The sequence below is a fragment of the Pongo abelii genome, chromosome 16 (assembly GCF_028885655.2).
Source record: "Pongo abelii isolate AG06213 chromosome 16, NHGRI_mPonAbe1-v2.0_pri, whole genome shotgun sequence".
Lineage (NCBI taxonomy): Eukaryota > Metazoa > Chordata > Mammalia > Primates > Hominidae > Pongo > Pongo abelii.
Genome location: NC_072001.2, coordinates 66759675 through 66778313, shown reverse-complemented (window position 1 = coordinate 66778313; position 18639 = coordinate 66759675). Strand labels below are relative to the sequence as shown.

Below are 18639 nucleotides of genomic sequence, written 5' to 3'. Positions count from 1 at the left end.
TATTTTTGCACCTTGAATCTTCCAAAGTAGTAATTTAGGAACTTTATTTCTTCTTAGAACTCAAGCAGTGTGGCATTGCTTCATAAACATCTTCAGCTTTTGTTGCCTCATGCCACAGATATTTATTCACGTTCTGCAAATTTGCTGAAAGAAAGTCCTTGGAATGGCAGTGTTGGAGAAAAATTAAGAGGTGAGTTTGGTATTTCATTTCAAATTTAATCAGTCGTTAAGTAGCAAAAACAGTATTCCATGGTGTATATATGCCACATTTTCTTAATCCAGTCTATCATTGTTGGACATTTGGGTTGGTTCCAAGTCTTTGCTATTGTGAATAGTGCCGCAATAAACATACGTGTGCATGTGTCTTTATAGCAGCATAATTTATAGTCCTTTGGGTATATACCCAGTAATGGGATGGCTGGGTCAAATGGTATTTCTAGTTCTAGATCCCTGAGGAATCGCCACACTGACTTCCACAATGGTTGAACTAGTTTACAGTCCCACCAACAGTGTAAAAGTGTTCCTATTTCTTCACATTCTCTCTAGCACCTGTTGTTTCCTGACTTTTTAATGATGGCCATTCTAACTGGTGTGAGATGGTATCTCATTGTGGTTTTGATTTGCATTTCTCTGATGGCCAGTGATGATGAGCATTTTTTCATGTGTCTTTTGGCTGCATAAATGTCTTCTTTTGAGAAGTGTCTGTTCATATCCTTTGCCCACTTTTTGATGGGGTTGTTTGTTTTTTTCTTGTAAATTTGTTGGAGTTCATTGTAGATTCTGGATATTAGCCCTTTGTCAGATGAGTAGGTTGCAAAAATTTTCTCCCATTTTGTAGGTTGCCTGTTCACTCTGATGGTAGTTTCTTTTGCTGTGCAGAAGCTCTTTAGTTTAATTAGATCCCATTTGTCAATTTTGGCATGTTCTCACTCATAGATGGGAATTGAACAATGAGAACACATGGACACAGGAAGGGGAACATCACACTCTGGGGACTGTTGTGGGGTGGGGGGAGGGGGAAGGGATAGCATTAGGAGATATACCTAATGCTAAATGATGAGTTAATGGGTGCAGCACACCAGCATGGCACATGTATACATATGTAACTAACCTGCACATTGTGCACATGTACCCTAAAACTTAAAGTATAATAATAATAAAAAAAAATAAAGGCTTTAAGTTAAAAAGTGGCTGCGGCAGAGTACAAAGGATGGGAAAGACTGGTCAAGAAAGCAGACTTAGCAAGTGATGAGAGTAAAAGGATTTTCTAGCATTTTGGAATTTTCTAAATGTAAAAATGCAATATACAAATAAACTATGCTTCATGTAAAAAAAAAAAAAAAAAAAAAAAAAAAAGAAGCAAGAACACTTGCCTTTCCAAAGTCTTAAGAGGGCCAGAAGCCTCTGACTGGAATAGGAATGGTCTTGAATTTCCTTCTATTGAAGATTCCTTTAGTCTTGGTTTGGGGGTAGTGTTAGCAGTGATTGATCTTAGAAAGAGTCTACTTGGCATGACAGAGGCCTAATTTAAAGGCACTGGATGATATAAACTCAAAAATATTAATTTTAAATGGCAGAAAGTGAGATTTTTTAATCTGCTCTTTTTTTTTTTTTTTTTTTAAACCTGCTCTTTCTTTACCTTTCTCTTCAGCATTTACCATTTTTTCACTTTCCTTCTTGAAATTATTTCTTTGGGCTTCTATGTAGTCACAGTCCTTTTTTCTCTCCTCTTTCTCTGACTCCTGTTTTTCAGTAGGTTCCTATAGGCTCCTCTTCCTTGGACATGCCCTCTAATGTTGAGGATCCTCCGAATTTTGCCTTCTATCCTCTTTCCTCCCCCAATGGTCTTATCTAGTCTCAGTGTCTTTAACAACCATATACATATTAATGACTCCTATATTTCCTTCTAGCTGAGAACACCTTTCCTGAGTCCTAGAGCCTTTCTTTAATTGCCTACTCGGTGTCTTTTCTTGGTTATCCAAAAGACAACCAAAATTTAATGTTTATCTAAAACCAGCTGCCTCTGAAGTTACCCCACTAAAAAAAGAAAGAAGGGAACATTGTGAAACTGAAACCATTCCTCGTTAGATTACCTCCATTTGGCTGTTCCACAGCAACTAAAATATGTTCAAACTGAGCTCATTTCTGAATGGCCCTCTCTGCCCTGATATACAATGAAATATTGAAACAAAATTGATTTAAAACCAGTATGGATTATAAAAACACATGATTTAAGGTGATCTCGATTTTTAAAAAAGTAAATTTTGTTTAAAAAATATGAAAGCATTCCCTCACTAGCAGGTAAGCACCAAGGGGACAGGAATTTTTAACCACTTTCTTCAAGGCTGTATACCTTTCACCTAGAACTGTGCCTGGTATGTCAATAAATATTTCTTGAGTAAATTATAAAATGAAGATAAATTAATGAATGAGAAATTCATAATGAATTTTAAGGAAAACAGTTTTAATCCTTTGGATTTGTTGGTATGGAGGATACATATGCTTTCCTATAAAGTGTTTGTTGGTCGTACTTTCTGAAAGTGGATAAACACTGATACTACATCAGTCACCATGTAGGTGTTCAACAGAGAGTTATTGAATGAGTCTACTCTATTTCCAAGCTAAAATAATATTTCTTAGGTTCTTTTTTTAAAGTTCATTTGAAACAATTGTCCCTTGTTTAATTTCTTGCCCTTCATAGATGTGATATACGTCTCAGCTGCTGGCAGTATGCTCTGCCAGATTGTTAACTCCCTGCTGTTACTCCCTGTGTCAGTGGCTCGGCCTTTATTGAGTTACCTCCTCGACTTGTTGCCACCTCTTGATTGCCTTAATAGACTCCTGCCAGCTGCTGATCTTTTAGAAGACCAGGAGTTACAGTGGCCTCTTCATGGTAAGTAAAGACAATAAAAGAGCAAATAATGCCTTTGAGAAAAGTTGTTCCTCTTGCACACATCACTGTGTTTTTCCATTGGAGTCTGTCTATCCTAAGGCTATCAAAGGAATTTCGTCACTGAAATCTTAAAAACTTTTCAAATTTAAGTAAGTTCTCTTATTTTATTGGACAGAATCCTGGGCTGGAGCATAAAAGGAAAAGCATTGGGGTTGGAAAGATGACCTTGAGGGCCTATCTTATTTTAACATTATACAGTTCAGTGATCAAGTGTCACTTAGTCCAAGTGTCAAATTTACAACCATATCAGGATATTGATTAGGCTTTATATGGGGTTGTTCCAAGTTTATTCTTTCCTTTTTTCTTTTTTTGAGATGGAGTCTCACTCTGTCACCCAGGCTGGAGTGCAGTGGCACGATCTTGCCTCATTGCAACCTCTGCCTCTCGGGTTCAAGCGGTTCTCCTGCCTCAGCCTCCTGAGTAGCTGGGATTACAGGCATGCACCACCACGTCCAGCTAATTTTTGTATTTTTAGTAGAGACGGGGTTTCACCATGTTGGCCAGGCTGTTCTTGAACTCCTGACCTTGTGATCCGCCCACCTCAGCCTCCCAAAGTGCTGGGATTACAGACGGGAGCCACCGCGCCCGGCCAGTTTATTCTTTTCTAAAGTGTCTCAGAACTTGCTAAGATTCAGTCTATTTCTATCAGGTGAGTAAGGTGTCATTTTATTTTTTCATCTGTGTTTATAACTGATATTTTTCTATAATTTTATTTTTTCATGCTATCCTTTCCTAGTTTTTACTACCAAAATTATACTAATCTCATAGCATGAACGCAGAACTTCCTTTTATTCTTGTTCACTGAAATAATTTGTGTAAGATAGGAGTTATCTCTTCCTGAAGTTTTAGAAGAATTTATCTGTGAAACTATCTGGCCCTGGTGTTTTGTTTGTAGACAGACTCTGGCAATTCTCATTCTTTAGTGATTAGTATTCTCTTCCATCTTATGTTTCTTCTCAAGTCCATTTTGGAAATATATATATTTCCAGGAATGTTATTTTGTTGTTTTTCAAATTTATTGGCATAAAGTTGTTTATAATACTCATGGTTTTAAAAAATCTCTAGTGTATCTATGGTTATATCCTCTTTATTCCTATTTTTTGAATTTGTGCCATCTTTTTTTCTTGAGTAATTTTATTAATCATTTATCCATTTTCCTTTTAGATAACTTATCCATTATCATTTCAAATAACCACTTTTTGGATTTTTCAATCTCTATTTTTATTTCATTGGTATGTGTTCCTTATAGCTGTCATTTTGTGAAGTCAAGAACTTTTAAAAACAAATGTACAATAAGAAACCATGGATCTGGGCCCGGCATGATGGCTCACGCCTATAATCCCAGCACTTTGGGAGGTTGGGGCCGCCGGATCACCTGAGGTCAGGAGTTCAAGACTAGCCTGGCCAACATGGTGAAACCCCATCTCTACTAAAAATACAAAAATTATCCAGGCACTGTGGTGCACACCTATACTCCCAGCTACTTGGGAGGCTGAGACAGGAGAATCGCTTGAACCTGGGAGGCAGAAGTTTCAGTGACCCAAGATCATGCCACTGCACTCCAGCCTGGGTGACAGAATGAGACTCTGTCCGTTCCCCCCCCACCTCTGCCCCCCAGAAAAAAAGAAAGCATGGGTCTGGATCTTGGTATTAAGACAATTCTGAATTCAAGCCTTAAAAAGCATTAAACAATCTTGAATGGCATTTTAATGGATAAATTTGTGTGTTGATTTTGGAGGAATAAACTCAGAATACTCCCTAAAGATAGTGAATTTTGGTCTGGATAATGAAAAGTAGGAATATAATTGATTGGAATAATGTTGTCATATGTTGTTTTAATGTTTATCTTAAAATTAGTAACTTTACCAAGGAAAATTTTATTTGATAGCATAACTTCTCTGGATATTATTTTATATCAGTCTGGTAAAGAGAAAAAATACAGAAAGTATTATAATTTTTGTTTTCATCATAAAATATTTTGCATCAGTATCTTATTTCAGTACGGTAGGAGACTATGAGAAATACTTTGAATCTTAAAAGTACCAGATAAAGACACAATAACTAATGATTTTGTCTTTAGGAGGGCCAGAACTAATCGATCCTGCTGGTCTGCCATTACCTCAGCCAGCTCAGTCCTGGGTATGGCTTGTGGATCTAGAAAGAACAATTGCTCTGCTTATTGGGCGGTGTCTTGGTGGCATGCTTCAGGGCTCCCCTGTGTCTCCAGAGGAACAGGACACTGCATATTGGATGAAAACGCCACTGTTCAGTGACGGTGTAGAAATGGACACTCCTCAATTGGGTAATGTGCTTCTCTGCAGCATTTAAAATACATGCCTGTTTGTACCTCAGTTGGAGATTTCTCTACTCTGATTTGCTAAACAGAGAACTGACAGGCACCAATTGCAACATTAGCAGTGTAGGGAATCTGGGGCTATGACTTGGAGCGCTAAGAAAAATGGTTAAATCCTGCAGCACGGTATGGTGAAAGAGCCCCCAAAGGAAATAGAAATTGTAGGTCTGGTCCTACTCTGTCATATTTATCACTCATTTTGAGCAAGTCATCAAACTCAATGCTTCATCACTTATCTTCCAAGGCTTGGAGGTTATGAAACTGCTTCCCAAAGTGTAAAGCACTGTAAGAGTACTTAACCATGATTTATCAGTGCAGCACCCCTCAGATGTGAGTGGCAGCCTCTTTTCCTCCCAGCCTGTCTTGCTTTCATGCTGACATTATATTATGTCCTAATTTTTTCTTCGCCACTTAAAGTTCCTTTAGGATTTCCCTTCTGCATCATCTTCCATTTGTATATATTGCTGGCAGGCTAGTTCCTAGACTGAACATGAAGACTTATCAGGTACCCCAGATAATCCAGTTGTTTTATCTAGAATTGGTCCTTTAATCTCTCTAGGCTTCTAATTTTGATTCTATAAAATAATGATTTGGATTAGACAGGCTACATGATATTATTAGATCTAAAATTTATTATTTCTCTGATAAGGCAAAGAGACTCAACATGTCCCTGAAGGAAAGTCTAAGAGAGACTGAGAGGAAAGAAGGAAAGAAGGAGAGCTGAAAAGAAAAGAAAAAACAAAATGAGAAAGATTATGCTTTGGGATTTGGAGGGTTGGAGAGTGGGAGTGAGGGAAGCAGTTGAGGATTTTCCTCCATTTCCAAATATGAGTGTACATTCATCATTTCATTTATGAACCAGAAAGTGATTTTGGCCATGGCTGGTGAATGTTGGACTGGTGTTTATGAAACATTTTGTTAAAGAAAGTAAAATCGTGGTTTTTCAAGGGGTATTTAACATGATAAAGATAGTTCCACTGCTGTCAATGTTTAACCTTGTGACAGTCCTAAAGGACCTCCTGAGAACAAAAGTGTCTCTATCTCTACCCTCTTCATATTTCTGTTATATTAACTCAATTAAACTGGCCTTTAATATGAAGAAAATCAATTTCTGTTTAATGTTATTTTTCACTTTTTAAGTTATAAAATCGTGAAACTATTAAAATTTTATTTTGTTTCCTTGTATGTATTAGAAAAAGGTATTGTCCTTTGTAAAATTATAAAAATAGAATAATTCAGTTATATTATGGGTTAAATTGATTTTTGATACTAGCCCAAGAACCTCATCATCACTTAGAACATGGTTTTGTTTGTTTTTTAAATGTGAAATGAATTCTGAATGTCAAATGTCCTACTGAAAAGTTAGGAACCACCTGTACAAATATAAATATCAATTGAGAAATTGTTCGTGGTATCTTTTACGTGGATCACTTTTAACTGATTATTTTTACTTAAGTCTATTAAAAAAATGGTCTAGTCGCTTTTCCAATGGTTCCTTGTTTCTCAAAGAGGATATCATTCCATTTTGAATGAGATGGTTTTTTGTTATACAAGACTGTTGCATGTGTAGGACATTTAATTTATCTGGCCTCTGCCTGCCAAAATGCCAGAGTTTTAGGGTACAGCTCAGAGGTAAAGCATTTGACTGCAAAATGCCAGAGTTTTTTTTGGAGTGTCACAATTGGTAGAGTGTTACATCCTTTTGGAGAATGTAAAACGGTTGATACTACCTCCAACTGAAAAACATTAAAGGACTTTACCTTGGTAGCATCTACTTAAAATGGTTTGAAGTTTATCATTTCATAATCATCAAATAAATGTGGTAAGATTTTATCTGTAGCACCAAAATTTATGATGTTAAAATTGGTAACGTGAGTATTTTTTTTTAGATAAATGTATGAGTTGCCTGTTAGAAGTAGCACTTTCTGGAAATGAAGAACAGAAGCCTTTTGATTATAAATTGCGGCCTGAAATTGCTGTCTATGTAGACTTGGCATTGGGTTGTTCTAAAGAGCCTGCCCGAAGCCTTTGGATCAGCATGCAGGACTATGCTGTTAGTAAAGGTAAGATAAAAAAGATAAAGGGAGTAAATTTGTAGTTAGCTCATAATGCTCACAAATATATATGCAGTATATGTAAGTGAAAATCATAGGGATCACCCTTTTTTTTTTTTAATAGGAAAAAGTATTTTATTAACATTTTTAAACAATTTGTTTTTCCCTTTGTGGAAAATAGTGTAACTATTTTTTATATACATGTATTCCACTTAAGCCTACTGTGTGAAAATTGAGATTTATATAATACATTTGTAGGTAATCATTTTACTAAAGTATAGTAGTCTCCGCATATCCGTGGGTGATGTGTTCCAAGACTCCTAGTAAATTGCCTGAAACCACAGGTAGTACCGTACCCTATCTAAATTACGTTTTTTCCTGTGTGTACATACTTGCCCATGGAAAAGTTTAATTTATAAATTAGGCATAGTAAGACATTAACAATAACAATAATAAAATAGAACAATTACAATAACATGCTAACTGAATCACTACTCTTGCATTTTGGGGCCAGTATTAAGTAAAATAAGGGTTACTTGAACACAAGCACTGTGATACTACAGCAGTAGATCGTATAACCAAGAGGGTTACTAAGTAACTTCGTGAGATTTCATCATACTACTCAGAAGGGCATGCAATTTAAAAGTTATGAATTGTTTATTTCTGGAATTTTCCATTTAATATTTTTGGACCACAGTTGACCGCAAGTAACTGAAACCATGAAAAGCAAGATCATGGATAAGGGAGACTGTTGTATTCCATGCTATGTAAATGGATCTATTTTAAGAGTCTGTTTAATGATTATCTTCCTTTTTTTTTTTTTTTCTTTTTTTTTTTTTTTGAGACGGAGTCTCGCTCTGTCACCTAGCCTGGAGTGCAGTGGCGCCACCTCGGCTCACTGCAAGCTCTGCCTCCCGGGTTCTCGCCATTCTCCTGCCTCGTCCTCCCGAGTAGCTGGGACTACAGGCGCTCGCCACCACGCCCGGCTAATTTTTTTGTATTTTTAGTAGAGACGGGGTTTCACCGTGTTAGCCAGGATGGTCTTGATCTCCTGACCTCGTGATCCGCCCACCTCGGCCTCCCAAAGTGCTGGGATTACAGGCGTGAGCCACCGCACCCGGCCAACGATTATCTTCCCTTTGCAAGCCCTGGTTTAATGACTGAAAAGATGTGTACTTAGAAGTCTAAGCTATAGGTGCGGTCAGTATTTGTTCATCTATAAAACATTTTGCCTACTCTAGAGTGCTGGTGAAGATTCCAGTTTGAGATAAGATATACTATTAAGTACCATGGTAAAGTACTATGCAAGTTTGTGGTGGTATTTCATTTTCTAATATTATTTGATTGAGAAAATTAATTTTATAGGCTGGGCACAGTGGCTCACGCCTGGAATCTCAGCACTTTGGGAGGCTGAGGTGGGAGGTATCACTTGAGGCCAGGAGTTTGAGACCAGCCTGGCCAACATGGTGAAACCCTGTCTCTACTAAAAATACAAAAAAAATTAGCTGGTCATGGTGGCGTGTGCCTGTAATCCCAGCTACTCGGGAGGCTAAAGCACAACAATCACTTGAACCCAGGAGGCGGAGGTTGCAGTGAGTCGAGATTGCACCACTACATTCCAGCCTGAGTGACAGAGTGAGACTCTGTCTCAAAAACAAGCAACAACAACAAAGAAAATTAATTTTATGTACATATTTTCAAAGACTGTACCTGATTTCTTTTTAGCTCCTTTGTTTTTTTAACAATGATCGGGATTGTTCAGAATCACCTATCTCTAGTTTTCTTTCTCTGTGTCATTCTCTTATCCTGTCATTAGTTTTGTCCATTTTTTTTGGATTTTCTTTCTTGTGTGATCAAAGTGGCAAAAATAAATACATTTTTACTTTTTATTGGCCTTTATTTTTTATAAAGAAAATGAAATGAGATACATATTATTCAGCTCTATCAATAAGATGACACCTTTGAACGTTTAATCTCATCTGTTTTTTGTTTTTGTTTTTTTTTTTTGAGGCAGAGTCTCCTCTTGTCGCCCAGGCTGGAGTGCAGTGGCATGATCCCAGCTCACTGCAACCTCCGCCTTCTGAGTTCAAGCGATTCTCCTGCCTGAGCCTCCCGAGTAGCTGGGATTACAGGCCTGCATCACCACACCCAGCTAATTTTTGTATTTTTAGTAGAGATGGGGTTTATGCCATGTTGGCCATGGCTGGTCTCGAACTCGTGACCTCAGGTGATCCATCCGCCTTGGCCTCCCAAAGCGCTGGGATTACAGGTGTGAGCCAAGGTGCCTGGTCCCATTTTGTTTCTTAATCATTTATTCATTCATTCTGTTGTGGTGACTCCTACCAGAGGTGAAATAGTAATGAGGAGGAAAAAAGTTTACTTTCTAAGATGTATTTTCTGATATTTCATATTTGTAACATTTGCTTGGGATATGCAGTTAGGTTTTCTATACCACATTATCACTTATTACCTTGCAATGAGAACTAAAAAAAAAACTAGATATAAGGTGAATAGAAACTTGTTGTATGGGTCTGTTTGTTGTATTGCTTATACACTGTAAGCATAGACTTTATTCTTGAGTAGTGGAAACATTCTTTGTTGTTTGGTATGAAATGAACATAACTTTAATGAAGGTGTTTTAAAGGAACCCATTATTTTTAAAATGGCATAGGAGAGTAATACCTGCTAAATTTAAAACACAACAAAGAGTGTTATTTTAGTTTGCTTTTAAAATTGAATATTAGGTTCCTCGAAATGGAGTCTTGTTGGATTTTTTAGTCATAGCAGTTCTCAGAATAGCAAGCAATTCCATGGAACGGATGATTTCTTAAGAGCCTGATGAGGAAAAAATTTGTACCTAATACAGACTGTCATTCTAAGATTCTCTGTGGGCTGTAAGATTTTCTTAAAATCTGGCATATTTGTCCTTGTCAATTTTTTTTACTGATAAAGCAGGATAAGTCTGAACTTAAATTTCTGACTTAGGCATACTGAAATGAAAACCAGCATACAACATTTTTATCTCTGGAGATGAGAGTTTTAAGAAGGAATTAAGAACCAAAATTAATTTGAGGCTAAAAATTTTTCAAGCACATTTTTTGTTGGTTTTGTTTTGTTTATAAGTAGCCCAGACATTTAGCAAATCTGTCAAATGAGCAGAGACTAGCAGTCCCTCTGGGAGCAGAGTGGACAATAACTCTCCCACCCCCATTTGAAATCTACTGAATATACTACATTGTTAAAGTACAATACTGGTGTGCCAACATAGAATTAAAGAATGGGAAGAGGCCAAGTGTGGTAGCTCATGCCTGTAGCTCCAGCTACTTAGGAGGCTGAGGCGGGAGGATCGCTTGAACCCAGGGGTTTGAGACTGCAGTGAGCTATGTAGCCACCACTGCACTCTGGCCTGGACAACAGACGCTGTCTTTAAAAAAAAAAAAAAAAAAAAGAATGGGAAGAAAAAGCACCTGACTAGTCCTCATCATCTAATGTGATTTGGGTTTTCAACTACATGTCTTCATTTCTGTTTGAAGAAATGTTGTTTCATTTCTTACCCACTTAAATGTACTTGTATTCACAGTGTATACTTTTATGGCGTCCAATACCAGATACATGTATACGTGACTAGTTTACTCACTATCTCCTCTAGAATGTCTAATGGAGAGTATTCAAAACTAGTCTCCTGATTCCGGCTCCCTACCCTCAAAACTGTTCCTGTGGTCTTCCTTTCTCAGTAAATGCCAACTACATTTTAAATACATTTAGAATCACCTTTGACTTCTCTCATATTCTCACATCACAGATCTGATCTATCAACAAATCCTGTCAATTCTACCTTCAAAATGCTTGTGGACTCTCCAGCCACTTGTCATTACCTTCGCTGCTCTTACCTTTTTCTGAGCCATCATCATTTCTCACTTGAATTACTGCAATAATTACTTCTGCTGTTGCTGTCCCTAAGTCAGTTCTCAGCAGAGCGAGCTTTCAAAAATACATGTCAGATCATGTTGTATCTCTGTTCAAAGCCTTCTAATGCTGCTTCTCGTTTTTCTCAGAGTAAAACCTGGAGGACTTTTACTGGCCTGCAAGGCCATTGGGATCTGGTCCCCAGCGAGCTCTCTGATGTCTTCTACCCACTCCGTGCATGCACGGTTTGTCCCAGCCACACTGGCCTCCTTGAACCCATCCCAGATCGTCTGCACTAGCTTTTTCTGAGGGGACCCATTTTCACAAGCTTCTTCCCCCGCTTCATTTAGATCTCCGCTCAAATGTAACCTTATCAGAAACTTTCCCAGACCACCTTAAATAGTAATCCCACATATACAGTACTCCCTGTTCTTACTCTGCTTTATTTTCCCTCGTAGCACTTACCTGTCATATTAATGTTTTCTTTTTAATTTTCTCTCCCGCCCCCCTCCTCCTAACAAGAATATAAGCTCTGTTAGATCAGGGATTTAGTTTTGTTCACTGCTATATCCACAGCGCTTGGAACAGTAAGTGGGATCTAATGAGGTGCATTTGTTAAGTAACTGTTTAGAAAGATGATAAAATTCAGGTGTTGGATGACTAAAGCTATAAAAATTACCTCTGAACTGTTTTCTGAGCCCTTTTAAATGTCAATGCATCATTTTTATTTTCAGATTGGGACAGTGCAACTTTAAGTAATGAGTCACTCTTGGACACTGTGTCTAGATTTGTTCTTGCAGCTCTTCTGAAACACACAAATTTACTTAGTCAAGCATGTGGAGAAAGCCGGCAAGTAACTTAAAACTATCCTCAGACAAATATTTGCTCTCATGATGTTAGAAATTAGGTAACTTTTCTATTTTGGTTCTTCATTTAGATATCAACCTGGTAAACACTTATCAGAAGTGTACCGTTGTGTATACAAAGTTCGAAGTCGTTTACTTGCTTGCAAGAACCTTGAACTTATTCAAACAAGGTCATCATCACGGGACAGATGGGTAAAGTTTGAAATCAATTAATTTCTATGTTTTTCTGCAAGCTGTGAGAGCTAGCTCTAAATTGGTTTATGTGAGAAAAAAATGTGCCTTCGTTATTGCATATGTTCAATACATGTTGAGTAGTTCTTTTTCTAGTAGAAAAAAAAAGGAAAAGATTTGAGATTTACTTAACCTCACATTTACCAAGTGTGATATTGGTTCTAAGAAACTTTAGTTGGCTGCGTAAATATTAATAACAAATTGAATGATTCAAATCATAGGAATTATTATTCCTCTCTTTGTGCTGATCAGGCCACATTTGAATTATCCTGTTTAATTTGGGGTGCCATAATTTATGAGGGACATTAAGAAATACCTTGGCTTGATAAAGTCCAAAAATTATGTCATGCAAGGACTAGAAAGTATCAAAAATGTGCAGCTTAGAGAAGTGAAAACCAAGGAGGGGGTTGTATGTGTGTGTGAGTCACATAATAGCCGCCTTAAAAATACTTAAAGAGCTTCTCTGTAAGAGAGGAAATAAATGTGTTCCTTGTTCTGGAGGACACAACTAGAACCAAAGGGTAACAATCAAATGGGGAATCATTTTAGCTGAATATTAGGAAAATAGGCCTTCTGATGATTGGAGTTGTCTACCATTGGAAATGAAGATTGAAACTACTTATTTTTTATTTTATTTTTGAGACAGTCTCTCTCTGTCGCCCAGGCTGGAGTGCAGTGGCACGATCTTGGCTCACTGCAACCTCCACCACCCAGGTTCAAGTGATTCTCCTGCCTCAGCCTCCTGAGTAGCTGGGATTACAGGCATGCACCACCACGCCCTGCTAATTTTTTATATTTTTAGTAGACACGGGGTTTCACTGTGTTGACCAGGCTGGTTTTGAACTCCTCGAGTGAGGAGTTTGAACACCTCAAGTGATCCACCCGCCTCGGCCTCCCAAAGTGCTAGGATTATAGGCGTGAGCCACCTCACCTGGCTGAAACTACTTATTAAGAACAGTCCAGAAGTAATTCTTGCAGCAAAAAGGAGATAATTTCTAAAGTGCTTGGTAATCTTGATAACATGATCGTAAAATTATAAATGCAAGCCTGGATAATAAAACATTATCTTTGTAGTGCTTACTTTGAAACTTAATTAATCAGATGCTTTGCACTCCATTATTTAGTCCTTAGATTTAAAAAACCAAACTCTGTCTCTCCATTTGTAGACTTTTGGCATATACTGACTTAGTATTTGTGGATCTGTTTGTTGGTGACCTTGAAAGTCCACGAAATGTATTAATTTGCCATTTTGTTGAGGCTCAGATTTCAAACTCATATATGGGGATAAATGACATGTACTGTGTGTGTCTGACTACTCAGTATTCCCATCTCTGTAAAACTCTTAAGTTATTTAATGGTCACGAGTCACAGGTAACTTTTATGATGGATCTGGTGATATAATTAAAATTTTTCATTTGTGCTTTATATTAAATGGTATTCATGACTGTCTGAGTATCTGTTTTAAGGATTCTTTCCTTTGTCTAGATGACTGCTAGGTAGTAACCACTGTGGGAAATCAAGTCAACATTGTCCTTAGCAGATTTCTAATTTTTGGTTTGTTCAGGGGCAAAGTTAAAGAAAAAAAATTAAAACCAATACTGTTTTAAATTTAGAATCATTAAACACTTATGCAGAGTAATAGTAACATAAACAACTTGAAGAAAATGGAATGGAGTCAAAATTCTTTGCTTTAATTACCTTTTATGCTTGGTATCGTGTTTATCACTACTTACTAAGTTGCAGCTCTGTAGGAATTTATAGCTGAATAGCAATATAGATATGAATAAATTTACAGCATGACGTTTTAATTAAAATAATGAGGAAGGAAGAGCATATATGTGTCTGTATATATTTTGTATACATACATTATTTCTAATCTTTAAGATTTATCTAGTGTGTCTTTTGGGTTTTTGTAGTAAAGTTCATGTGTTATTACTGATATCAACAATATTTTCCATGATAAAAAATTAAAGGTTTTTTAAAGTTTTAAAAAGATTTTGGAAAAAATGTATTTAGTGTAGTTTCTGATAATTTCTTTAAGATATCAGAAAACCAGGATTCTGCAGATGTTGATCCTCAAGAGCATTCATTTACTCGAACTATTGATGAAGAAGCTGAAATGGAAGAACAGGCTGAGAGAGACCGGGAAGAGGGGCATCCGGAGCCAGAAGATGAAGAGGAAGAACGGGAGCATGAAGTGATGACGGCTGGCAGTGAGTATACCCTTCTTACTTTCTAGATACAAACTGTGGCATGCTTTTTGATAGGGGAACTAACTTGAAAGAGAAAGGCAAAGTTTCTCCATAGTTTTTCTAAAAGGACTTTATATTCTGCTGGTGATCTCAATTTGTATTAGCTGACATTTCAGGGGCTCCTACAACTGTGCTAGTACTATTCTGATGCTTTTGGATTGCATATTCAGGGCTGAGAAGCTCTGGAAGCAGGAATTTCAGTACCTGCTTCACTGAGCCTCATGCATGAAATGAAACTCATGAGTCATCGGATAGGGCCATTCAAAATATATCCTCTGGGGCAACAAGTTGTCCACCAGCCTTGAAGACCTCTGAGCGGTGAGGAAGAGAGCCCCTTTCTATGCCTATTAGGAGAGCCATATTGTTTTCCATATGTGGAACTTTTAAAATTACAAATTTCAGCCACTGACTACACTGCTGTTTTGATAGGGAGCAAGAATATACATGAGACTGCTATTGACTGGGTGCATAAAACTTTTCATACCTTTATATTCCAAGGCTCAGATAGTTTTTAAAGGTAATTATTTATATGTTTAAAGAGAAGTGTTAAAGCTTTAAAAACATTTATTAGTATCTTTTGAGTGGTTTTGGCTATTTCCAGTTAAAGTGCGCATTCAGTCTGTACCCTAAAACATTATGATCAGCAATGCCTTTGGTTTTGAGATTGTCTGTATCTGTCAATTAACTTGGCACTTATTTTATTATCAACTTATTTGTGTTCTGCATACTTCTAAAAATGATTTTTGAGGGGGCTTGAAACAAGACTAAACATGATTTAAACAAAAGGAAAAAGATCCAAATGGAGTAAAGGGAGTTGGAGATGGGGAAGGAAAATAATTGTATTATAAAAACCTAGGCTGAGGGAACTTTTGCAGTTGAATATAAACTTAGTTTAGAAATTCCTGGAAGCAGACCGAAGGTGAAAATATAGTAAAGTATAACCCTCAATTACAATAAAAGAATGATAGTCATCTGGGAACTAATACTTTTTAAACTAGCTATGCTTTTAGAGCATCTATATATGCCAGGCACTGGTCAAGTTCTTTACATAGATTAGCTCATTATCATAACTGTCTAAAGTTCTAGTACTACCTCATTCTAAAGATGGATGAACTAAGGTTTAAGGATGCAAAATTGTATGACTTAGGCCACAGTTAGTAGCAGCTAGAATTAGAACCAGGTCTGCCCCAAACACCAATGACCATTCTCTTAACCACTTTAATTGATTTCTAGCTCTGGACTCTGAGAAGGCTTATTGCTTTGATTTTTGTGGAAATAAGGGACTTTTAATAGCTTAACGAAAATATTGTCACAATTTTATAAAAGATACAGATCAATTTTTAAAGTTTGTACTTCCATATTAACTGATGAATTTAGTATTTTACCAACTTTTTTGGCCTGGTTTCCCATTAAGAATACCGTCTTTGGGCCAGGCGCGGTGGCTCACGCCTGTAATCCCAGCACTTTGGGAGGCCGAGGCAGGCGGATCACGAGGTCAGGAGTTCGAGACCAGACTGGCCAACATGGTAAAACCCCGTCTCTGCTAAAGATACAAAAAATTAGCCGGGCGTGGTGGCATGCATCTGTAATACCAGCTACTCAGGAGGCTGAGGCAGGAGAATTGCTTGAACCTGGGGCAGAGGTTGCAGTGAGCCGAGATCGTGCCACTGTACTCCAGCCTGGGCAACAGAGTGAGACTCCATCTCCAAAAAAAAAAAACAAAAACAGAAAAAGGAAGAATACTGTCTTTACTCCAAATTTGTGCAAAAAATTTCTTTTCTAATGTGAAATATCTACCACTGCATCAGAACGTTGTTAACTCCACTGATGGAAAGGCTGGCATCAGATGGGTATTCCTGGTGATGCCATCTCACTCTGGAGGCAATCTTGCCCCGTATATTAAAACTAAATTCTGTTTCAGCAAAGACCTTTAGTGACAGTGCTTATTTAATGTGTTTAAGATACAGCAAAGTGTAGATGTTAGGGATTATATGGACTTTGGAAGGGGAAAGGGAATTTTTTGTTTTAACTAATATAACTTAAATTTTGTCCGGTTTTTTTTCTTTTGAAACCTCATATTTTTCATACCAAGCTTGTGAACGTTTTGGAAATAAGCAGTTATTTTTACCTAACCTTGTGCTTCACAGGCTTTTGTGGGCTTCAAAATCAGCTGAAGGGCCTTTAAAACAGAGATTGCTGGGTCCCCCTCCTAGAGGTTCTGATTCAGAAGGTCTGGGGTGGGCCTGATAATTTGCATTTCTAACAAGCGCCCAGGTGATGTGGGTACTGCTGGTCTGGGACCATATGTTGAAAATAACTGATCTAATTCATTAATAACATTTGAATTGTGATTACATTAAAATTCTATAAAGGCAGATTAGTATTTCCTAATGAAATTTTTATGAAAATATAGTATTTTAATATATTTTAAATGTAATTTTAACTAAGTTAACTATGTTGTATATAATGTCTAAAAAATAATTTTTCCCTCTTTCAGTAAGTTTTTGGTCCAAACTTTTTGACTATTTTTATTGTTATTTTCTTTGCTCTTCTCTCCCCATGTGTTAAGACCTTGTTTTTGTGTTGCATGTTACAGAAATCTTTCAGTGTTTCCTCTCAGCCCGTGAAGTAGCTCGTAGCCGAGACCGAGATAGAATGAACAGTGGGGCAGGGTCTGGGGCTCGAGCTGATGATCCACCTCCTCAGTCTCAGCAAGAGCGAAGGGTCAGCACAGACCTTCCTGAGGGTCAGGATGTGTACACTGCTGCATGCAACTCCGTGATCCATCGGTGTGCCCTGTTAATATTAGGAGTAAGTCCTGTGATAGATGAGCTTCAGAAGCGAAGAGAAGAAGGACAGTTGCAGCAACCTTCAACAAGTGCCTCTGAAGGGGGTGGACTTATGACCAGGTGGGACTGACTAGACACTGAAAACATGACCTACTCACTTCCCTTTGTTACTTTATGCACTGAAATGGTTTGTTTCCAAAGTTAACAGTGTTCTGATGTTAACATAAACATGAAAGAAGAAATGCAAATTGACTAGGATGAATTTAAAGTAAAGTAAATACTGATACTGATTCAGCATGGGCTATAAATTTCTGATTAAATGAGGAGGCACAATTTTTCATATATATAAACAACAGCAGTGAAAAAGCATGTGAAGTTACTTGCATCACTCTGTAGTTTAGTGACATGCAAATTATTTTGAGAAGGGCTTTGTGCTCAGACAAGAGTCAGGATTTCCTGTCAACTGACATTACTCCTCACTGTGTGTGTATATTATCTCTGTGCTCCAATTCCATTCAATTATATGTTCACTAACAGTCCTAAATTAAAAAACTTTTTTTTTTGTACATGTGAGACAGGAGTGAAAGTCTTACTGCAGAGAGTCGGCTAGTCCACGGAAGTCCAAATTATAGACTGATCAAATCGAGGAGTGAATCTGATTTGTCTCAGCCTGAATCAGATGAAGAGGGTTACGCACTGGTAGGTATACCCAGATTCAGTAAAGAAAAATTTTTGTTTTCAAGGTATAGATATGTAAGGCTTTGGTTAGAGTAAGTAATATGTTTGTTTTAGACATATAAAAACTTTTTTCAAAAATAACTTAAAGAGAAATAACTGTATTGCATATATGTTTACCACATATGTGTTAATGGTTTCAATCTCTTGTTCTGACTTCTTTTTAAACTCTAAATTCATATATCTGACTCTCGGATAGATGTTCCACCCGAACGAGTCGGGTTACCCCAATCTTAACCTATCTATAAGTGAACTTGTCTCTCTCCAAACGTGTTTCTCTTTTATTCCCTATTTTAGTAGGTGGTACATTAACTATCCAAGCGAGAAACTTGGGATCATCCTTGACTCTTTTTTTTCTTATCTCCTGATCCCTTTATTCTCCACCCCTTCCCAATCCAGTTAAGTCTTAAAAATTTTACCATTAGTGTGTCTCCAGTGTCCTCTCCTCTCCCTTTCCTTCTGCCACTGCTCTGTTTTAAACTTTCTCTTTTGAGTGGACG

At 37.3% G+C, this 18639-nt stretch overlaps 1 protein-coding gene across 20 annotated transcripts in view; it reads left to right on the top strand.

Moving 5' to 3' along the window:
- The window catches only part of HERC1 (HECT and RLD domain containing E3 ubiquitin protein ligase family member 1), a 247610-nt gene that overhangs the window by 105298 nt on the left and 123673 nt on the right, over positions 1–18639 (top strand). For 13 of the 20 annotated variants that reach the window (XR_010137477.1, XR_008514122.2, XM_054532755.2 and 10 more), the window contains 9 exons: positions 58–190; positions 2702–2893; positions 5034–5255; positions 7196–7369; positions 12001–12115; positions 12204–12324; positions 14405–14576; positions 17185–17524; positions 17983–18103. Coding sequence is in view for 18 of the 20 variants with exons in the window: in XM_054532755.2 (XP_054388730.1) it covers positions 58–190; positions 2702–2893; positions 5034–5255; positions 7196–7369; positions 12001–12115; positions 12204–12324; positions 14405–14576; positions 17185–17524; positions 17983–18103 (1590 nt within the window). In the remaining 2 variants the exon portion in view is untranslated. The remainder of the gene's footprint in view (positions 1–57; positions 191–2701; positions 2894–5033; positions 5256–7195; positions 7370–12000; positions 12116–12203; positions 12325–14404; positions 14577–17184; positions 17525–17982; positions 18104–18639) is intronic. The other 7 variants (XM_063716684.1, XM_063716679.1, XM_063716683.1 and 4 more) reach the window with 1 other exon arrangement.